The 23,768-nt window shown below is 40.0% G+C and overlaps 1 protein-coding gene across 1 annotated transcript in view; it reads right to left on the bottom strand.

The window, feature by feature from the left end:
* RIT2 (Ras like without CAAX 2) overlaps positions 1-23,768 on the bottom strand; it is a gene marked incomplete at both ends in the record, with an annotated part of 187,755 nt that overhangs the window by 104,207 nt on the left and 59,780 nt on the right. The window contains one exon of the mRNA XM_080638245.1: positions 13,317-13,390. Within this exon, the coding sequence (XP_080494371.1) occupies positions 13,317-13,390 (74 nt within the window). The remainder of the gene's footprint in view (positions 1-13,316; positions 13,391-23,768) is intronic.

The following is a 23,768-nucleotide window of genomic DNA, read 5'->3' as shown; positions in this document are numbered from 1 at the left end:
ATGACTTGATCATGGGAGAGATTTTAGTTCTTCCTAGAAAGTGCAAAACAGGCTGTCTTGAGAACCCATCAAATTTTCAGTGCTATGGTTTGACTAAGTATGTCATGATCAGTCTGTGAAACAACAACATATGAAGAAAATGAAATTAATGGTCTTCACCTAATATACTGTGTTAATGGTTGCTTAGTTCGTTACCACTATGCTTTAGAAATAAAGAGGATTTCATTTACTGACTACAGCACCTAGCAGAAAGTGCACTAAAATTATTTTCCCCTTAAAAGAACATGCTGTAAAGGCCCATTAAAATATAATTACTGACAAAAAGGCATTTTAAATTTCCTTGAGATAAGCTGCAGTACTGTAGTTTGAAATTCCACTTCCATTGATTCAGGATTAGAGCAGCATGTTTAGATAATAAGCAGAAGAATCTCAGTTAATAGCCTGAGTGAGTCATTGGACTATAGTGTTTAGTCTGAGAAAGTGTATTTATCTCAAGGGCTCTTGGGACTAATATGGTTCCTCTTCAAAGCCTGAAGGAGGGGGCAAAAATCACAGTCCTGGAGGTTGGCAGGATAAACATGCCGTGTGATTTGCTAGCAATCTGAGAGATGGATTTCACTACAGATCACACTGTTGTCAGGTTGAAAAGTGTGTGCCTGGAAATGAATTCATGTGCATACAGCTCCAGACAAAGGAAAATCTCCCCAAAATGGCTTGCCATCACATTTAAGGCCAATTCTTCAAGTCTCCGGCTCACACTGGAGAAATATACTGGTGCACTAAGTTTATCATAAAAATCTCACATTTTAACAAGCAAAAATGGGTGCAATAATCTTGAAATGTACTCTCACTGACAGGTAGAGAAATCCATTTTCCTGCATATTCCCTCCTTTTCTGAAAACAATCTAGCTTTTTCTACATAGGGTCATCTCAGATTTGTTCTTTCAGTGAAGGGAAATCTGATGCTCACACGTTCAGCGTGAGGTCTAAACAAGGAGGTCCAGTAACATGTCATCAGGAGGAAAACTGTGGCAAGAAAAAAACCTCCTGTGTCAGCCAACAGTTTCTAAATGCAGCAGGAGAGATAACTGCTGTGTATGCTCCACGAGGAGGAACTCAAACTGGGGTCCAGAAGTAGCAATGAATTCTTAAGTCAGAAAAGAGAGTGAGAAATCACAAATGAGCAAGCAAAAGGTTTGTGTATCTCTGTGTGGAGGCTTTTTGTGCACAGTTGTAGTAGTTAGGGGTTGTCACTCAGAATAATTGTGTAGTGAACTGAACACAGAATAAAGGTCTGAATGTCCTTTCGTTTGCACCCACAAGTTTCGTAAAAATCGAAAGAGTTTACACCAGTTTAAATCAAATACATGTAAAAGCAGATGAGGTTTATGACACACTGGTTAAGGAAACGGAAAGAAATCCCAGAACTACTTTCATCACAACACCTGTACCAACATTAAGGGATAGAAAGAAACACATGGGTGAATTTCAAGGGAGTGTTACTCAAAGTGTCCCATGAGTATGGTTGGACAAGGAAGCTCAAGCTCACTTAATAACAATTTGCATTTGCAGAGTTCTATTAAGGTTTCATTATTTATTCTGCAAGCAAAATTGTAGCTAGCCTAGAGGGTTAAAAGCTGACTAAATAAAATTCAGCATGAAGCTCAATCTGACATTTATTCTCTATCTTTATTTGCTGTTTAGAATCACAGAATCATAGAATGGTTTGGGTTAGAAAGGACCTTAAGATCATCCAGTTCCAACCCCCCTGCCATGGCCAAGAACACCTTCCACTAGACCACATTGCTCAAAGCCCCTGTGTCCAACCTGGCTTTGAACACTGCCAGGGATGGGGCAGCCACAGCTTCTCTGGGCACCCTGTGCCAGCGCCTCAGCACCCTCACAGGGAAGAATTTCTCCCTTACATCCAACCTAAATCTACCCTGTTTAACTTTGAACCCATTGCCCCTTATCAAAGGTACTTTTGGCTTTGTTTTAATTGAAAATGTAGATGCAAAAATAAAATTTTAGATTTAAGAAGAGAACTTTTAGTTAAAGAATAGCCAAAGGTGTGGATGATTTTCTGGCAAAGAACAGCCACATACCCAGATCAGCAAGTGCCTACATGGAGTTCGACATGAACCAAGGAAAACAAAAGGTGAAGGAGGATGGGAGCGAGGCACTGGGAGTGAGAATCCCAGCAAGATAAGAAGGAGCTGGAATTTACTGAGTTGCTAAATTGAGGACTGTTGGAAAACTTTGAAGGTCAGGTTCTCACACCTGTGCTTAACCAATTATATGTTAGTTGTTAAGGGCCTCACAGATATGTATCCAATCACAATGTGCCAAGTTAGTGAAAACAATTTTAAGAAATAGTATATAAAGAGTTAGTTTTCTAGAATAAATGGCTTGGTCTGATCACATTGATCTCCGACTGAGTCCTTTCTGTGACAAATGGCGCCCGAACAGGCTTTTTCACATTGAAAACGAAGAACGCGGTGCCTCGGGGAAGTCGATCCGGCAGGACCAGGATTCATCCGGCAGGACCGGGATCCGGCAGGATCGGACCGCTACGGAGCCTTTGAGCCCGGGAGGCAGAAGCCTCGGAACCCTACGGAGCCTTTGAGCCCGGGAGGCAAAAGCCTCGGAACCCTACGGAGCCTTTGAGCCCGGGAGGCAAAAGCCTCGGAACGCCACGGAGCCTTTGAGCCCGGGAGGCAAAAGCCTCGGAACGCCACGGAGCCTTTGAGCCCGGGAGGCAGAAGCCTCGGAACCCTACGGAGCCTTTGAGCCCGGGAGGCAAAAGCCTCGGAACGCCACGGAGCCTTTGAGCCCGGGAGGCAGAAGCCTCGGAACGCTACGGAGCCTTTGAGCCCGGGACACACTACAGTGGAATTCAGGTGAGCAGCCGAGTGTTAGGAAGAGGATTAAAATGGGGACTCAATTGAGTAAAAAAAAGGCAGCAATATTTAAGCTCTTCCAGCATATCCCCTTTACGAGAGGGATAGAGTATGATGACTCTATGTTAAAAAAGTTGTTGCTCTGGAGTACAGAGAAAAACTTAATCCGGGGGGTCGGCGAAGCCTTTGAGCTTGGGACTTGGGAAAAGATGGGGGCACGCCTGTGGGACGAAATTACCCTTGGGTCTAAAGAAGCAAAATCTCTAGCTACCCTGTGGCGGTTACTAAAAGAAACTATATGCATGATGAAGGTTGAGCAACAAGTAGTAAAGTCTGCTTTTGCGGCTTTTTCTGACTCGCCGTCACAAAACCATGGGGGACCGGCTGCTGTGAGTCCGACAGCGGACACTGTACTTAAGGGGGAACTGTCTGCCGCTTCAAGCGCAAAACATCTGGTTCGAAAGCTTGTGCACCCTAGAGTGCGAATGATTGAGGATCCAGCGCATCCTCCCTATCCTGTGCCGACAATGCCTTCACCGGCGGCAGCAATAACTAGTGATCGGGATTTTGAAAAGGATGATGGACCGCCAAAACGGCCAAACTCGAATCCTTTTCGTGCCGCTACCGCCCCTGAGCCAAGCCCCCAAATTCCCCCGCCCGCCCCTCACGCCGGCCCGCCCGCCCCTCACGTCGACGACGGCCCGCCCGCTCCTCACGGCGCCTTCACAGCCCCCCCCGCTCCTGACGGCCGCTTTTACGCCGCCGCCGCCCTTCCACCGCCTGATGCAGAAGAATGGGAACATCCAGAGGAGGACACTGAGACTCCGAATTTATACCCACCCGTACCATGTACACCATCGTTAGCGCTGCCCCAACCGGGGCCAAAAACTGACCAGGACTGGGGGCAGTGGACTAAGCTTTTAGATAAAAATTTACGGGACCTACGAGACCGATTGGAGCGAATTGAAGCAAAGCAAGAGGGGCACGAATCAGAAAAGTTAAACAAGGTTAATCCTTTTGCTACGCCCTTGCCACCGCCCTCAAAGCCCCCTCTGCAACCTAACCCTATTGCCTTGAGATGGCGAGGTCTTATTCAAGACGCAATGATAGACGGCACTGTTCTACCAATTGACATCCCTGCTGCATTTCCAGTCATTATGAATGTTCAGGGACAAACCCAATGGACTCCTATGGACTGGAAAATCATAAAGGAACTTAAGGGAGCAATTTCTCAATATGGGTTGTCTTCTCCATATACACAACAAATGTTAACTGCCTTGTTTTCTAGTATGGTCTTAACTCCCAATGATTGTCTTAAGGTAGCTTCAGTCCTGTTAACTCCTTCACAGCTATTACATTTTAAAAGTGGGTTTGAGGAGCTTGCTGAAAGAGCTGCTGATGATAATTTGGGTCGCAACCCTAATGATCCCTTACATGGTGTTACATATGAAATGTTAATAGGGAAGGGACAATTTCACCCTGATGCAGTACAGGCTCGTATGAGAACCGAGGTGTTACAGCAAGCGCAGCAATTGGCCTTAGCTGCTTTAAAAGCTGTGCCAGAAGCAGGAAAACCTAATCCCTCCTATACATCGATAAAACAGGGAATTACTGAGCCATATATGCAATTTATTGATAGATTGACAGCAGCTATTGAAAAGAATATTGATTTGGCACCTAATGCTAAAGAATCTGTGCTTATGTCCTTGGCCATGGAAAATGCTAACCCAGCTTGTAAGCGTATTTTACAGGTTTTACCGAAATCTGCTGGCTTGCAGGAAATGATGGACGCTTGTTCTAAGGTGGGCACGGCTGAAGAAAAGGCAGAATACATGGCTACTGCCTTTGCTGCTGCTGTCAAACCTTTGTTACAGCAAGGTCGAGGTGATCGAGTGGGTATGAAGGGCGTGAGATGTTTTAATTGTGGGCAAATGGGACATCATAGAAAACGATGTAGAGTAAAGAAAACTAACTCAGCAGGTGGTGCTTCAGTTTTTACAGGTGATTGTACTAGATGTGACAAACATGGCCATAGGGCAACTGAATGCCACTTGAAGTATAAGAAAGATGGAACTCCGTTGGGAAACTTGAATGTGAGCGCGATGCCACCCCACGCGATGACACAAAATCAGAGTGTTTGGACCGCATCCCCTCCGCTACAGCAGGGAGTGCCGGAGTGGACATGGCAACAGCAATAGATTTTACCATAACTGATACCTCTCCAAACTGGCAAAAGTAGGTTTAGTGATTGCACCTGAAAAGGTACAGCGTAATGCCCCATGGAGATACCTGGGGTGGATTATTTCCAGAACTGAAGTTAGGCCCCAGAAGATGAAGATTACTACGGAGATAAGAACCTTGTCAGACATGCAGAAATCAATAGGTGATATTCAGTGGATCTGTTCCTTATGTGGAATTACTAATGATTTGGCAGAACTAATGCCTCTTTTGAAGAGCAAACCACAGACAGAGGAAAAGAGAACTCTGTCAAAAATCCAGCATGAGGCCCTAGCCCATATTATGGCTAAAGTATCTACTTCTTCTGCTTCCCAATGGAACCCAGATTTATCTATAACTTTGTTTGTTGTAAACAATCAGTATCATCCGTTTAGCTTGTTGGCACAATGGAATCTGCAGAAAAAGGATCCCTTGTGTATATTGGAATGGATCTTCTTACCTTACTGGTTGCGCAAAACTGTTACTACACGATTGGAAGCCTTTGCCCTTTAATTAAGCAAGGTTGTGAACGTTGTCAAGAAATTCTAGGTAGTGATCCATCACAAATTTGTTTACCCCTTACCAAAATATGGTTGGAGTGGGCACAGTAGTCCAGCACTGTTTTTCACTGTCTTAGTAGATTTTGTTGGCTAAGTTAGCATACATTTTCCGCCACATAACTTGTTTACTGTGCTAAAAAACAACCAATATGAAGATGTTACCTTTTACTCTGACAGACCTGTTTCAGGTATAACTGTTTTTACAGATGCTAGCAGAAATAATCACATAGCCGGATACATTTGGAAAACAGGAGATGGTTGGAAGAAACAAAATACCTGGTCACTCTACAGATTTCTTACAAACGTTTGAACTAAGTGTTATTGTTGTAGTATTTCTGCGATGGCCTGATACTCTGCTTAACATTGTGATTCTTTGTATGTCATAGGAATTGTTCAACGTCTAGAGAGGGCAATTTTACAGGAGGTTGTTAATTGCAAGTTATGGACTTTGTTGAAAACTCTGTTACATCTCGTAAATAATCATAACTGTAAATATTTCATTATGCATATTCGCAGTCACTTGGGCCTCCCAGGGAGCCTTAGTGATGGTAATGACAAAGCAGATGAATTAGTTGCTCCAGCTTGGGCAGGACCACCGGTAGATATTTCTCAACAAGCCCAAGCATTTCATGCCTTCTTTCACCAATCAGCAAAAATGTTAGTTTGCCAGTTTGGCTTGTCCCTGACAGGCATTGTACAGTCTTGTCCTGATTGTCAGGGCCAGACAATAAGCATAGGCCTTGGAGTCAATCCTCGAGGTCTCCAGCCTCTCCAACTTTGGCGGATGGATGTAACCCATGAATCATCTTTTGGAAAATTGAAGTATGTGCATGTTATTATCGACACCTTTTCGCACTTTGTTTGGGCTACCCCTCTGGCTGGTGAAACCACACACCATGTAATCACGCATTTGCGTGGTTGTTTCGCAGTTATGGGAGTACTTTTACAGCTTAAAACGGATAATGCACCTAGCTACACTTCTTCAATGCTGTCTAAATTTTTAAATAACTGGGGCATTGCTCATATCACTGGTATTCCTCATTCTCCTACAGGTCAGGCTATTATTGAACGGACGCATCAGACCTTGAAACAATTGTTAGAAAAACAAAAAACGGGGGAAGAAGGGCTTACCCCGGCAGCAAAAATACAGAAAGCTGTGTATGTTATGAACTTTTTGCGATTGGTAGGAGACTCTAGTGACCCTCCTGCTGTAATACATGTCAAGCGTTAGGGTCAGGTTATGTGAATAAGACTCAGGGTATACTGGTCCAGTATAGGGATCTGGAAACTGGTACCTGGAAGGGTCCTGTGGAAGTAAAACTAACTGGTGGAGGATATATGTGTGTAATCACAGACTCTGGTCCACGTTGGGTACCAGCTCGATGGGTGAAACCTTGGAAGGAGCCAGCGTTGCCAAAAGAAGACAGAACACCCTCATTGCTGACGAATGAATTGGCTGGATGAAGAGGCACGAGCCAGGTTTCATGCCTAGAATTTCTGAAGGACAGTTTGAGCTGCAGAGACGGGTATTGAAGCAGAAGAAGCAGATACGCATTATTCAATTTGAATGTTCAAAGCCCTTACTGGTGCCATACAAATGGCAGATTCCTCCTGAGCATTGGGAGGGGACTAAGCGAAGGTGTGCCAAGCGATCTGCTTAGAAGCATGAAGATAGACATAGTCATGAGTGTAAATAGAGTATTCTTTCTTTCAATATTCATGCTTATGTTTCAGATAGCTAATACTGCTTTTAAGGCTAATGCTTCTGTAGATCTGTCAGAAAAGGTAGTTAATTGTACACAAGTGAAAAACTGTTGGGTGTGTGAAAATGTAGAGCAATTTAATGCACCATTATTAGGAATCCCTTTAAATAATTGAACAAGTCTTAACCCTTGTAGGCTTTTGAACATGTTATATGAGTACCATTGTGGACTGTGGACTTGGGACCCCCTATACAACTCATTTGATAGTCTCTCTGTGATCCACATGTACTAGAAGATAGCAAATATAAGTATATCCATGTTTCTATCAACCCTTGGAGACTTTTATGGATATTGCTGACCACTTCTTCCGATGTAGGCTGGCCACCTGCATCGGAATGAGTGTGCATTTTGGTCAGTGTAAAAGCCCAAGACTCGTGCGATGTGGGGGAGGCAGAGCCTCTGCGGGGACGCCTGCTAAAGTTGAGCCTGCTGCCTCACACTGTGATGATGCTGCTTGGAGCTGATTTTTGATTGTCTTCACAGGGTCCTTACGCCACGTTCTGTATGAGGGACCGTATAGTGGGAATAATGATTGTCTGTTTTTTGTATTTCGAATATTGTAATTGTATGGAGTTTGCTTGTGGGATCCCATGCATGCATGTGTGTGTGTGTTGAGGGCAGACAGTGTTCTGTGTATTTTTTGTTGTTGGGTTTGTGTAAAAGTTTTTAATGGGTAGCAGATTAACATTTTGGGCAAGAAAGGGTTAATGCGAAAGTGTGGTTGCTGGCAGGTATTTATGGCTGCTGCTAAGCAGGCAGGCAGTTGTAGCTTCACATTCCTTTTCCATCAGGATGCCTTTGAATCACTTTAACCCAACTCCTTCTCAAGAGCTGATAGCCTGGGAGAGGGGGTATGTTTGTGTCCTCCTACCTACAGGTCCGTGGCAGCTGCCTGCAAAGTTTGCAAAGCCTCACCATGAGCTGGACAGACAAGTGGAGGAACCCAGTGCCTCAGTTATAGGAGCTGACAGTGAATACCTCGAGCAGAATGAAATAGAGAAAAAAAAAAAAAAAAATAAAAAAAAAAATGAATGATTACAGGACATCACTTGGGGGCAGCTGAAAAGTAACAACTTGAATATGTGTGCTTGTAACGTAGCTATTATTAGAGGCTGTGATTTTGTGTATAAAACCACCTGTATGTACTAGCCAGTTGCTAATGAGAAACTATACCTTGTATTGTGTGGATTTGTTACTTGTAAAAGAGATGTTAGAGCATGCAAATTTGCAGCAGCTGCTAGAAAATGCTAAGGCAAAAGCTAGAAAGATTCTAATATGATGGTAGTGTTATAAAGCAGGTAATGGAACAAATTAAGAGGGTGGGAGAACTCCACTGGTAAGAAAATTCTTTGGCTGGTTTCTTGTTGCCATCAGTATCTTCAACATGCTGCTGTAACCTGTAATAGTTACTCTGGTAATGTAAATCTGTGTGTGCTTTGCCACAGTAGCAACTTGTTACTGGATGAAGCAGGTGAAACTCTGCACTGACAACCAGGTACAAGAACTGAGGTTGACCAAATGCCTGCTGCCACTGTCAAGGGCAAGACTGGGTTGGCCTCTGTGTTTGCCACCAAGAAGAACCTTTAGCTCTGCTGTTGGCTGCAACCCAGCAGGCGTGGAGCGGTGGGGACACATGCCATGCCAGACCTTGATGTGAGGGATGGCCTCCCCTGTTATCAGAGAGACATCCAGGAGAAAAATGGCAGACCCAGTAGCCTGTGATTGGCATCTGTTGAAGAAATATGGAAACATGCTAAGATCTTACACATGGTGTATAAGGATGGGCAAGCCTTTTGGCTGGAAGATTTATTAGGTGAACTGACAGGTTGGCTGGTTGCTTTAGTAGAAGGTGGACTAATGGTGTTTATTGCCATTTTAATGATTTTGATTTTGTTGCTGTGTATTTTTAATGTATCCAACGAATGATTATGAGTGCTACAAAGCGTGTTTGGCTTGTATAAAAAGAAAAAGGGGGAGATGTGGATGATTTTCTGGCAAAGAACAGCCACATACCCAGATCAGCAAGTGCCTACATGGAGTTCGACATGAACCAAGGAAAACAAAAGGTGAAGGAGGATGGGAGCGAGGCACTGGGAGTGAGAATCCCAGCAAGATAAGAAGGAGCTGGAATTTACTGAGTTGCTAAATTGAGGACTGTTGGAAAACTTTGAAGGTCAGGTTCTCACACCTGTGCTTAACCAATTATATGTTAGTTGTTAAGGGCCTCACAGATATGTATCCAATCACAATGTGCCAAGTTAGTGAAAACAATTTTAAGAAATAGTATATAAAGAGTTAGTTTTCTAGAATAAATGGCTTGGTCTGATCACATTGATCTCCGACTGAGTCCTTTCTGTGACACAAAGGTGTATCATTGATAGCTTCTTCTAACAGCAAATGCAAGTCTAAGGACACACTGAGTCTTTTAGATTCAGTTGTGCCATTGAAAGAGAAAGCCAACATCAATTTTTAATCAATTTCTTGCTGCACACCACGTTTTCCAGCCTAACGGTAGGAACTGCCCAAATAAGAGCTATTTATGACAGTTCTGCTACAAGCAGCTACACCAGCAATACCTGCTCTTAAAACTCTCTGAGGTAAACGTAAGCTTGTTCTGTCTGAAGTTGATTGTGGTGAGTAAAGACAGGCCACTCTGCTGGCAAGTGGTGAGAAGCAGGGGTAGTGAGTTCAGCGAAGCATTAAGTCCTTATGTTAGCCCTACATACATTACAAATGTGCCTCCCATCTTATCTTCTGGGGGAAAACAGCGTTGAAAGAGCACTAGAGGGGAAATGATGATGTAGAAAATATGTATCCAGAGCTCATGAAACATCAGTCTGCTTCCTGACAGAAGCAAGCTGTTGTATTTAATAGTGTCTACGTATATACATGAGAAGAGGAAGATTGATAACTAGATGAGCAATATTACCAGTTTATTCATGTTTTTGGTTTTCACTTTGTTGAAAGTTTTTTTAACTTCAGAAAGTTGAGAACCAGAAATATATTTCTGAAGAACAACCTATGTTTTTGGTGCTCCAAACTGTACCTGTGAGTTAAAATAGAAAAGATTTTTATCCAGTGTCAGGTATGAAATTAGATGTGGATTTTTAACTCTGGGGTTGACAGTAATGATCTATATTAACTATTACTAAATTGCAGTATTTGGCCAATGTTGAAGTGTTCAATCAGTACATAGGTACAGCAGGGAACACAGAAGCATATTTGGTGAAATATATTCTCTAGAACAACAAAATACATTAATTTCAGCCTGTTTCTCTATTGACATCTTTTGTTTCCCAAATAGTGAAAAAAAATACAATTTTAGCTCCTTGATCTTCTGAAGTGATTAAAGACATTACTCAAAGTTGATGGTGAAGTATTTGACTGTGAGGCCACCCAGGGAGAAACGAGATTTCCACTACATTATTTAGAAGCTGTAACACCATCTCTGCTTAGACATGAAACTCAGTGGAGCACCATCAGAGCACACCATCATCAGCATGACTGGGTGCTTTCAATTTTTATCCTCAGTCACCAAAGACAAATCAGGATTCCAGTCTGAACTTTATTGAGCACCTTTAAGCCTTCTGTGAGGAGGGAGGCTATTTTAGCTGTTGATTTCAGTGGGAGTTGGGTTAAGTCTTGATTTACTCTGGAGCTGTGAAGTGCAGGCAGAATCACAGAATCATAGAACTGTTTAGGTTGGAAAAGACCCCAAAGTCCATCTAGTTCCAATCTCCTGCTATGTCCAGGGATACCTTGCACTAGATCAGGCTGCTCCGAGCCACATCCAGCCTGGCCTTGAACACTGCCAGGGATGAGGCAGCCACAGCTTCTCTGGGCAACCTGTGCCAGCGCCTCAGCACCCTCACAGGGAAGAATTTCTTCTTTATATCCAACCTACATCTTCCCTGTTTAACTTTGAACCCATTGCCCCTTACCCAATGTACTTTTGGCTTTGTTTTAATTGAAATGTAGATGCAAAAATAAAACTTTAGATTTAAGAAAAGAACTTTTAATTAAAAAACAGCCAAAGACATATTAATCGTTGAGTCCAGCCATTAATCCAGCCCTGCCAAGTCCACCACTAAAACATCGTTGAGGTTTTGTTCTATTTTTTTTTTACGATCAAACATAAAAAAAATAATGTCAAAATTGCACAGGTTTGTGGGGATTTTTTTCCTAAAAAGTGAACATTGTTGACAAAAGATGAGCTTTAATTTGGAAAACCTATTTTCAGCTACTTAGAAGTTCAGTACATAGGAATTTTTTCCTTTTCTTGAATTAAAAAAATAATCTTTCAAAGAGATTGAAAATGAGGCTTAATTTTTTTTTTATTTTCATTTTAAAAGACATTAACAGAAAATAAAACCTCATTTAAAAATATTTGTTCTATTAAAAAAAAAAAAAAGGAGGCTTTGGTTTTGATAGGGGTTAGGAAGATAAATACATTTTCAATACCTGATTCTATCTTTCATTTATCAACAACACAAATTTTAATTCTTCTAATAACAAAAACAAATGCAAAAAAAAAAAAAAAGTGAAATATATTATTATTCTTGGTTTTTTACATCCTAATGAAAGAAATCCTGTATAGCATTTTGCTCCTATTTCCATTAGCAAAAATCTGGACACATAAAGTCTGATTCATCATTCATCTTTAGCTCTTGGTAAGAAAGTATTTTACTTTATAGCATAAATCTACAAAATAGGACTAAAGTAAATTTAAAGTCAATTAAATTCCCAGCTTTGGAGACATGCCTTGAAATTCAGCTTAAATTTTCTGGGGAATCAAACACTTTGACAGGAGACTCAGCAGCAGTCACTGGTTAACTGCTGAGACTGTATAGTTTTGGGTCAAGGAAGAATAATTCAGGGCATCTTTTGATTCCTAAAACTGGGTTGAGTTCTCTTTGAAATTGGCCTATATTTAATTCCTATGTAAAACTCACACCACAATCCCCCTGAACTACATTAAACTTATACAACCTGATGCCATTTTAATTCCTGGCAGCAGACCATTTCCCACCATTTGCAACGCCCAGCTAAGGTGCATTTAGATGTTTGGGGAACCTGAGATCAAGGTTTCCAAGCTTATACTTCCTAAATCCTTTTGTTTGTTTGTTTATTTTAAGAATTTACTGTTCTTGCTGATTGACTCAGTGCAAGGTGTGCATGCGTTATGGAAACTCATGAAGCTATCAAAGCCTTCAAACAGAACCTGACTCATGCCTCAGGAAAAGACCAACCAGCTGCAACATTTTGATTAAACAATAAATACTTTTTGAGATGGAAGGGGAATGAACTGAGTCAGGTTCTTGCATTTAAGCTCCTCCTTTTGCCTTGCTGGATGTGAAGCTTAATTCCCTGACAGATGCTCACACATGCATAAACATATTACATGTACACTGTTTTACACTTTCAGCATTAAGATCTTTCCTATATGGGTGAGCATTTGATGCTTAAATATACTGTGGGGATGAGAAGAATGGTAACAAAATACTTAACTACAAGTATAAGATTTCTGTAATTATAGAAAAACAGGAATGATGAACACGTAAGACAAACCAGCAACAGTATTTATTCATTCCATGATTGTGACAGATCTTTCTGCACAGAGAGGAAAAAAACCAAACAGCTTTTTATCTTCTACTCAATTACATTTTTCTGTCTCTTCTGGTCAGATTTTGAAGTTATAGTATATCACTGAAGAACTCTTTTAATCTTCTGCTTTGTGAATTCCTCAGTGTTATTTTGCTACTGCTCCTTTATATTTAAATAGCAAAGATTGTTTCTAGCTTTGTGATCCATATACCTGAGGTTAAACTCTTTGGTTTAATCTCTGATTGAATGATTCACATTGGGAAACTACTCACCTGTCCAGCAGTGTCCAGAATGTCCAAATAGGCTGGTTCATCATCAATTCGGACTTGAGTTTTATAGGCATCCTCTGAAAAACATAGTGCAGTATGGCTTAAGCACAGCAGTGGCTCAGAGAATGGAAAATTACATAGTTTTGCTCATTTGAAGTAGGTCTCCAGTCTGACATAACTTTGCTTTCTTTCAAGTCAAAAAGACATGTTTTGAAATCACTGCAAAGTATTAGCAAAAGGGAGGGATCTAGTCTTTTCTATTACAGTACTTCAAAAACTTAAATAAATATGCTTCTCTTTAAAAGGATAGCAGATCATAGGTGTTGTTTAAGTCACAATGATTCAGAGGTGGTGTGTTGTGCTATGCAGCAGAATGGTTTTTACTTGCCACAGTGACACTTCCTCACTAGAAAAGCTAGAGCTTTTCTAGCAAATATTTTCAAGCTGAAGATTGACTAAATTACTGGGATAGTCTCCCTGTGGCTGAAGTGGGCTTATGGCTCAGATATGTCAGAGCAATTAATTAGACCTCTCTGTATCTCCAGAGAGGATGCAAATGGATTCTTATAATTAATTCTGTAATCAGTGTCCTCACATTCATCATGGCTGGGGGTGGAGGAGGAAAAACCCATGCTTGGTGGACTGTTCCCTTGGCTCATGATTTTGTCAACCTAAATTTGGAAGATAAAATCCAAAACAGGTGAACTACTATTTGCATAAATTATTTTCCTCACATTTTGCCTTCATTCCCCTTTCAATACTTGTACATTCTTTCTAAAATTAAACAAAGCTTAGATACCAGGCCATGTCTATACTTGAAACAGTCTTTGAAATTTTCTGTGTTGTTTAATTAAACTATGATGCATAGCGGCCTAAATGGTTTTCATGACTGATAACATGCTTTGGCTGTGCATTTAGACAAGATGTGTGAAGACAAGAGAAAAGTATTTAATGCATCTGAGAAGTGTCATTAGTCATACAACGGTTTGGGTTGGAAGGGACCTTAAAGCTCATCCAGTTCCAACCCCCTGCCATGTGCAGAGGCACCTTTCACTAGACCAGGTTGCACAAATTATCATGGCCATATGGTTGTCCCTGTCCAAAGACTCAATCCTGCTAGCCCTGGCTGTCAAAGACCCTCAGGACTAGGCTCTCATTGATTACTGAGAAAATACTGGAATTATGGGTTTATATTGCAGGTAGCTGGAATTCTCAGGATATTCGAATTTCTGTGATAATATATATATATATGACATCATATGACACTCCATAATAGCATGTGAAAACCTGCCTTCTGCCAACACAATGAAAATGTAAAGCATTTGGCTGTGAAGGATTTTGAATGGTCTTAACTCAGCCCACTCCTACACAGTCAGAGGCAAACTGGTTTTAATGACATAATCACATACAGTAATTTCCATGACTCCTGCTTCTTTTAAACCTCGGTTCAGCAAATTACTTAGCCACGTGCCTTGTTTTAAACAAATACCTAATCCCATTGATATTAGGATGACCCAGAGGCTTAATTAATTGTATGATATATTGCCTTGTTGAGAAAGCCGGAACTTTCCAACCAACACGTTTCTGTCAATAGATCTCTTTCTAGGGATTGCTGAATAAGAAATTCAGCTCCAAAGAGGGATCATACACAGTGAATTAGGCTGCTTACAGTTTAAATAATCTATTATGGCACAACAATAATATGTGCAGCAGAATTTTTTAAATTTTTATTTTTTATCTTTTTTCTTAACTATAAATGAAAAGCAAGACATGAAAATATAGAATCATAGAAGAGTTAGGGTTGGAAAGGACCTTAAGATCATCCAACCTCCTTGCCATGGGCAGGGACACCTCACACTAAACCATGCCACCCAAGGCCTCATCCAACCTGGCCTTGAACACCACCAGGGATGGAGCATTCACAATCTCCCTGGGCAACCCATTCCAGTGCCTCACCACCCTCTCAGTAAAGAATTTCTTCCTTAGATTCAATCTAAACTTCCCCTGGTTAAGTTTTAACCCGTTACCCCTTGTCTTGTCACTACAGTCCCTGATGAATAGTCCCTCCCCAGCATCCTATAAGGCCCCCTTCAGATACTGGAAGGCTGCTATGAGGTCTCCACGCAGCCTTCCCTTCTCCAGGCTGAACAGCCCCTAACTTCCTCAGCCTATCTTCATATGGCAGGTGCTCCAGTCCCCTGATCATCCTCGTGGCCCTCCTCTGGACTTGTTCCAACAGTTCCATGGCCTTATGTTGAGGACACCAGAGCTGCACACAATACTGCAAGTGAGGTCTCATGAAAGTAGAGTAGAGGGGCAGGATCACCTCCTTCGACCTGCTGGTCACGCTCCTCTTGATGCAGCCCAGGATATGGTTGGCTTTCTGGGCTGTGAGAATATGTATATTATGTAATGTAGAAATATGTAAAAAAAATTTGAAATATGAAAAAGAATTCTATAAGAAATATGTAAATTAAACATTCTATTTCCATCATATGAATTCTATTAATAATATGAAGCATTATTAATATATTTCCACATAGGTGGGTGCCCATTTGCACTACTTTCATGCAGATATATTAACGTTTGACCTGCATAAATTTAGCTTGCACTCTTGGCTTTGCAGCTGGATACTCTAAAGCCGGTATACTGTGGTCCTGTTTTTCTCTTCACTTAGACTAATATGAGTTTTAAGGCAATAGCTTTAAAACAGTTAATGCAGAAACATTTGCATACTTGAATCCAACTTGGATAAACATGAAGCTGAAACCTAGATAAATCCTACTCTGTCTGCTAAAAATGCATTAGGTTTTCAAAGTTAGTTATAACTAAAAGACGTACTGGCCACTGAACATGTCATAGCTTTCAGTAAGCAAATGTAAAATATTTACATCTAATACCCTGCTGAGCTACTCCAGGTGAACTCCAATATCCTGTCCCTGTAACCAGTAAAGTTTCAATTGTTAAAAACTATGTTTATAACCCTTGCACTTTTCAAAGATAACACTGAACATGCAAATCCATTCCGTTTAATTTTTTTTTTTTTTTTTTTCTCAAACTACTGACCTTAAAACACTTCACAAAGATGTGCCAGAATCACTGAGCCATTTTCATTCTTAATATATGCTAAAATCTTCTGCTGGTGGTATTTAAACATACTGTGTGAGCATTGACCAAGCACATGATTCTAAATGGCTTTCTAGGCAATTGTATTTGTAGGATTTGCCTTTGCACCAAGAAATGTAGAGATGAAACAGGGAGAAGATATGACTTGTCTTTCTAATATTCTCTCCCTGCATATTTGCAAAAATTTAAAAAAAAAAAAAAAAAAAAAAAAAAAAAAAGCATAGTGCAGATAATTCAGATAATTTAGAAAAGCTTAAAAATATCCTTACTTGAGGTGTGATCAGATACCTAGGGTATTCTCAACATGTATTTGAATGGAAAATAAATGGGAGCCTTAATGCCTGCTTTTCTTAGGACACTTATTTTAGAGAAATCCTGAAGCCCACACTTATCAAGGGGATTGCTATCTTGAGCTGACGCCCTCACATCAGAGGTGAGAGCATAGCATCCACTTATGACCTATCAGCTTCTTAATGTTCAAACACAACCAGTCCTTTGAGAGGCACTATCTTCCACTTACCCTTTGTACCTACTGATCCCCTGGGCTACCAAGGAAATGAATTTTTCCAGCACAGGAGGTAGAAGGAAGTTGGATAAATCGAAAACCCTATTTCCCATCTCATGACTTTTGCACCAAGAAGGCAAACTAAGAGTGGAGAAGCTGTTATCACTTAGTTCTGGCCTGCAATTAACACTTTCAAACTGTGATTTCATCTCAGGAAGTAATAGAAATAGAGATGAGTGAGGGATTACATAGACAAACACCTTCATTTTATTCAGTAGGGCTACAAGGTAGAGGCATTAACCTGTAAAGAAACAACCCGCTACAGATCAAGAGTTGGATGTCTGTTATGTTAGACCCAAGTTAACATTTATATTTTTTTATTAGTAGCTATGATGCTAAGCAGAAAACCTGGTGTCTTTGCATGCTTCCTAATGGATTTCAGAAGGGACTACTCTGTGGCTAATCTTTTTAGTTCAGGCAACGTAATACGCATTATCATCACATAAAGGAAATAGAAACCCTGAGATCTGAGAGGAACATGCTGTTTATATGTGGACTGAGAAGACCAGAATTGAAGATGTTCCATGGAAATAGCATCTGAGTATATATAAAACGAAACTGGAAATCCTTCATCAGGAGCACTAGCAAACTCACTGCCTAATCTCTTTTCTTTGAAAATTATTTACATTATTACAAATGCTGCCTGGTATATTTACTATTCATCATGCTTTCCTATATTAGATTTTATTTCACCTAATTCATTTGTAACACCAACGTAATGGTCCCTTCAAAGTTAATTGAGAGCTGCCAAACCACATGCTTCTGGACTTCATATCTGACAGTCCTAAGGAGTGATATTTATTAAAAGACCAAACTCCAGCCACTGTTTCAGTAAAGCATTAAGATAACATACAAAAAAGAGACAAGAATAATAGTCAGACACCAGACAATAAAGCAGATAATAACTGTATTTCTTATTTTTAAGATCAGTATTAGCTCTTCTGTGAGCTTAACTGTAAAGTCCCAGGTTTTGGTTTAGGTAAAATGCAGCAGAAAGATAGAATATTATAAGTAAAAAACCTGTGGATGAAGTTTGATATTGCTTTGAGATAAAACCACGATTCAAACAGAAACTGAAAGAATGAGAATTTTGTAGGGTACTAAATTGAAAAATTAACTAAAAAGTCCTCTTTCTTATAATCTATATAATATGTGAGTATATGACTATATGAACTGGATAGATAAAATATCTGGTAAACTTATTTTTTAAGGAGAATTATTCTCTTTTTTCTTCCATATAGAACATAAGCTTCTGTAAGAATTTTATTTTTTACAAACATTAAAAATAGAAATTAAAATAGATAAAAATTGCAGCTTAAAAATAATATATCACTTCGTTTGAATTATTACTGAATGTTTACTGTTTCCCAGGTTAGGAAAAAAAGAAAATAGAGCTCAAGCTGTTTTCTGAATGCCATCTATTCTTTTTTATTCTTAATTGTTTCCTCCTTTACTGAGTATTTCATCTAAACCAGGAAAACATATTTTCTCAAAAGATATTTTTAACATATTTTTCTTAATTGTTTGATTCTTCCTTAAGCTTTTTTTTTTCTTGCAAAATGAGCACATCCTCTTTTTTCATATTTCCTTTTTTATAGGACATCATTCTGGAGACAGAATTGCCATAATTAATGAAAAGCTGTGTTGCCATCAGTTATCTTAGCACTGGAGAAGCTAGATTCATAAAAAATATATCAAAGCAATTTTTTAACTATGAGCAGGTAACTGCTTCATGCCAAATAGATTTGGATGGTGTACAACTTAAAGGCGTGTTGGAATGTGTTTTTCGTCTGCATTACAGACATGTTCCAGTCCCTGAAATATAGGTCAGCTGCTTCTTTCTTCCATTTTGTTAATTCTGCTGATATTTCTTCTAAACAAATAGGCTCTCTTCTTCTTTGATTTATACACTATAAATTGCAGTTAAAAGCAACCAGATTCAGATATATAGATGAGCTAAAAGATATTTTATCTGGCTAAGTAGATGACAACGCAGCAGAAGGAAGTCCAAGCTCCATCAGCCACACCTGGAGTTCTGCCTCTTGTTGTTCTGCCTGTGTGCCAAAAAGACAGCAGGATACTCAGCTCTTGGTATGCTTAGATTATGTACTACGTATGCGTTTTAATCCAGAGATGCTCCTAAATGCAGGATGATCATGAGTCCTTGGCTGGATGGGTGCTGTCTATATTTACAACAAGGCATTTTTAAATAAAAAGAGAGTGGATGAACAGGCACTTAAACCACTGTACAACTACTACACATAACCTCCTTCTATACGAGAGAAAAATATGCATGTCATAGGAATTGCCCATCAAAATACATCAGTCTTACAATTTCCCTTAGCATGCAATTATTTTCCTGGAGTATGAGTTTTATAATTTGGGTGAGCATTGCTATCAGTATTTTGCAGACAAGGACACCAAGTTACAGAGGCTGCCTTCTTATGAGCTATGCACATATGATAAGCAATGAATGGCTTAGAACAGTAGAACTGACAGATTTGATTGCTTTGTATTCTGTAAATACGTACATAGAATCCTTTAAGAAAAGGCAAGAGGGAAAATTAGCACTAGACTAGTATCTAGGATACTTAAATATCCCACTTCCAGTTCTGTCTAGTGCTACACAATTCTACATTATACCAGCAATTAAGAATACTTCAGATTATTATTTCCAAGGTTGCTGCTTTTTATTTCTTAGCATTGAACTGATTTTGTCATTGTGCTGTCATTTGTTTGGCTTTGTCAGGTCTTTGTCAGCTCTTTCAGGTTTTGCTCAAGTTTATGTTAACAGCACAAGTCGCCTGCTCCTGCCTATATAATGCTAGTAACAGACAGCATCATTCCAGGCAGAGGAATCTTGATGTTGTTTTGTGGAGCAAAATAAAAATGACTGCTACCTTCCAAACCCACAGATAAAAAGTCTTCCTTCAGTAAACACACGCTTTTAACATCTCTGCTGTTTCTATGAAAGAGAAACAGGTAAGTAATGCAGCGTTTAATGCAGACAGAACTTCTCTGCTAGCTTTATTCTTATCTAAAGACTATAGCATAGGTCTTGAGAAAATTAAAATAATCTGAGAAAAAACAAAAGCATTAGTCATCTTAAGTGCTTATCATAAAAGGAATTCATACATTTATTCATTGTACGTTCAGTTGCATGATGAGAAACACAGCACTTTCTATCTTACAGTTTTCATTTTAGCATTCAAATTACCATACACATATTTTCAGATAAGATACTAAACTGAGGTCTTGGCCACATATGTCTTCAGAGAAGATTCTGCAACGTTGTTTTCAAATGGCCTTGCTAAATTTGAATGCATACTACTGTTGTGCATTCTGGCTTTCTTTATTCTAGAATCATAGAATAGTTAGGGTTGGAAAGGACCTTAAGATCATCAAGTTCCAACGCCCCTGCCATGGGCAGGGACATCTCACACTAAACCATGCCACCCAAGGCTCTGTCCAACCCGGCCTTGAACACCGCCAGGGATGGAGCATTCATAGCTTCCTGGGGCAACCCATTCTAGTGCCTCACCACCCTTACAGTAAAGAACTTCCTTATATTCAATCTAAACTTGCCCTGTTTAAGTTTTAACCCGTTACCCCTTGTGCTACCACTACAGTCTCTAATGAAGAGTTCCTCCCCAGCATCCTATAAGGCCCCCTTCAGATACTGGAAGGCTGCTCTGAGGTCGCCACACAGCCTTCTCCAGGCTGAACAGCCCCAACTTTCTCAGCCTGTCAAATTAAGCCTGTATTAATTTCAATTCAGGATGCAGTTCATTATTTCTTTTATTTAGCCTTTGTTCAGCCTTATGACATGCCCTTAACTAGCTAGTGTTCTGGTTCCTGTGTCTATGGTGGCACATAAAACCAAATCCTGTTTTGTTCATAAGATAATTCGTGATTTCAAGGAGTAAAAATGCAAACAGAAGTACAACAAGGTATTTCTAAGTCTGAAAACAAGAATGGAACAACTCATAACTATTAGCTGATTTCATCCGCCTGAAATAAGCACTATTAATATCCTCAGTGGAAAGCAGCAGCATAGCTAGACTATACTCTAATAAACCCCTCTGCTTAATCCTGCTACCGTCAATGAAAAGTGGTGCCTGAATACCTGGAGGGGGACAGGGCCTAAATTACCCATTAAGCATCCAGAATTGCAGCAGAATAAAGATTTGAGCTTAGGCCCAGTCAGCCCCATGCAGTCTGACCATTTGTCATTAGTAGTTTTTAATTGAGCCATCCTCATTGTCATATTCTCATCTCCCTTCTCTAACTTAGGCTCTGGCTGACATTGATCATACTCTGCCTGCATCTAGTTACAGTAATCAAACTAAAAGCTTCCTCAGTCTAATGGGCATTCTGTTGGTTCTCACCTCACCACAGAGCTCCTCTTTCAATGCCATTATGTATCTGTCTTAAAACAGCTGCTCCCAAATTAACTTTCTCCCTCTTGTTGGGTTGCCTAATGTTTCAGATCCATGCTCTGCAGGGCAAGACCGATCACACGCAGCTGTTGAAGGAGCCTGATTGATTTTCAGCTTTAGGTAGTCACATGGCAGCTGTCATGGTGACCTGAAATGCACTCAGTGCCTTCCAAATTGGAAAATGGGTTATCCATTGCACTGTCTTTTGTATTTTCTTTTTTTTTTTTTTCCCCCCATTTTACCTATAGATACATACAAGCACCTCTTCTTCAATGTCAGCTTGCAGTTTCATTGTTGTGCTACCCTTTTAGTCTCTGCTGAAAAGCAAGGGAAGCAAAGGCAACTTCATCTCACTTAGTCTGTGGTAAGCGCAAGAAAAGAAGCATTATCTGTGCTCTAAAAGGTTTTGTGTGAACAGAAATCTGAGTGAATAGAACTTTGAGCGAGTTAAATATGGTTTCTTTTCTCCCTTTGGGCCCTCATTAACATGATGTTTACTAACAAAACTGTTGGAAAAGGAGACAATGGTCTGGGTGGCTTTCAAGAAGAAGCAAAATGAAGAGCAATTTTTTTACACAATGTACAACAGAAAATTCAAAGCAAGATACCATTTTCAGGCAAAGAAGGTCAAAAAAAGTAAAAGCTAAGCAGCCAGCAAGGCAAACTCCCTTCTGTGTTCCCTGATTATGCAGCACCTTGCACAGAGTCAGATCTTTGGCATCCTGGCTTAAAGTATTTATATGGTGCAAATAAATGGGAACAGTTTATGTGCACTAACACCTTCAGTCTACATTCATGGTAAGCAAATGCTCCACAGAAATCAACCCAAGCCATCCACAATTCATAACAATACTGACTAAAAGAACCCCACCTTCTCCACTACTCCTTGTCCTTCACACAGTGAACACTTTAACACTCCTGATTTGGAAGCATTGTGGCTCTTTTACTTCAGTTCTGACTCAATATCCTGATGCAACAAGTCAAAAGAACCTTCTAAACTGAAGTTTAAACTGAGTATTGACATTTACCCATTCCCTGTGCAATATCAGTCATGATGCAAATGCTGTTATCCATGAAGACACCATTTATGACTCTATTTACAAACATGTATAGATACGATCGATTTGCATAAAGTTATACAGGATAGGGCCTGCTGCCCAAAAATCTCACTCAGCTCTTCTTGTACCGCGGTCCTTCAAACAGGGTAAATTTTGCTTATAAAGTGTCCCATCCATGTGAATAAGACTATTTGGTTGACAAATATTTTCCTCAGAAGCAGCTCTCAAAGAGAAAAAAAATTATTTCTTACAACTGTTAGCAATTTTGCAAATCAAGGCTAAAGTAACTCAGGCAAACCTTTGCTGTAGCACTTGCTTTTCTGCTAGAAACCACTTGCAATATAGGTAATGCTACTAATATTTAATAAAGGCATATCATTACTTTCGCTGCTTCCAGAAAAATGTCGTTTAACTCAAAGGTGTACATGAACAAAGGGAACAAAGTGCTCCTGTTTAATCAAAACATGATAATTAACAGGAGTCCAAGTACCCTTATCTTGGGGAAGAAGAATAGCAGGTAGCAATTTCACTACTCTTTCAAGTCCGTGATTGTGCTGCTGAGTAGGAGGATCTGACAGCTACGAATTCACTTCTTGTCATTTCAGGAGGAGCAATTAACAAGTTGACTACATCTGTATGGCTATTAGCTTGCATGGTGCCTTGGATTTAGTAAGGTGTAGATGGCTGCTGGCTTCCTTGAAAGAAAGGTTAATGGGGACATTTGTCCTGTGATGAAGAATTTTGAATTGAGCATGATGAATCATCCACATCGAGGAAACCATAGCATTAGTGTCTTTTCCAATTTAAAGTATCATTAAAGGAGTACTTTTACAAATCAAGATATACAGGGAATGGGTAATCAAGTTTTCCACTGGTGACCCCATTTAAGGGTCACAAATCTCACTTCAGCTCCTTCGAAGTTTAAGATCCTAATCATAATTATTATCATTATAAGAGGCTAGCGATACTTAGAACCACTGCACTAAACCCACAGAGTGACTTAGGTCCAACGTCAGTCACCAACGTCATGCCAACGTCAGTCACCTAATTCCCAGGACTTCTCAATCTCCTCAGTTGCCACATAACATGACATTTCACGCTGCTTTAGCCCTAAGAACCTAGACTTTCTTTATAGTATTTCACATTTGATACCAGTATTGATCTGACTAACTTGACATGAAGATATTAGGGTGAGATAAATCACACTCTAGAACTTGAGTACATTTATGTTATGAATTAGAAACCACAACCCACATGTGAGTTCACT

The sequence above is a fragment of the Psittacula echo genome (genome assembly GCF_963264785.1).
Source record: "Psittacula echo genome assembly, chromosome: Z".
In the NCBI taxonomy this organism is placed as follows: Eukaryota; Metazoa; Chordata; class Aves; order Psittaciformes; family Psittacidae; genus Psittacula; species Psittacula echo.
Note: the sequence above shows the minus strand (reverse complement) of the source record. Positions and strands in the feature narration are given on the sequence as shown.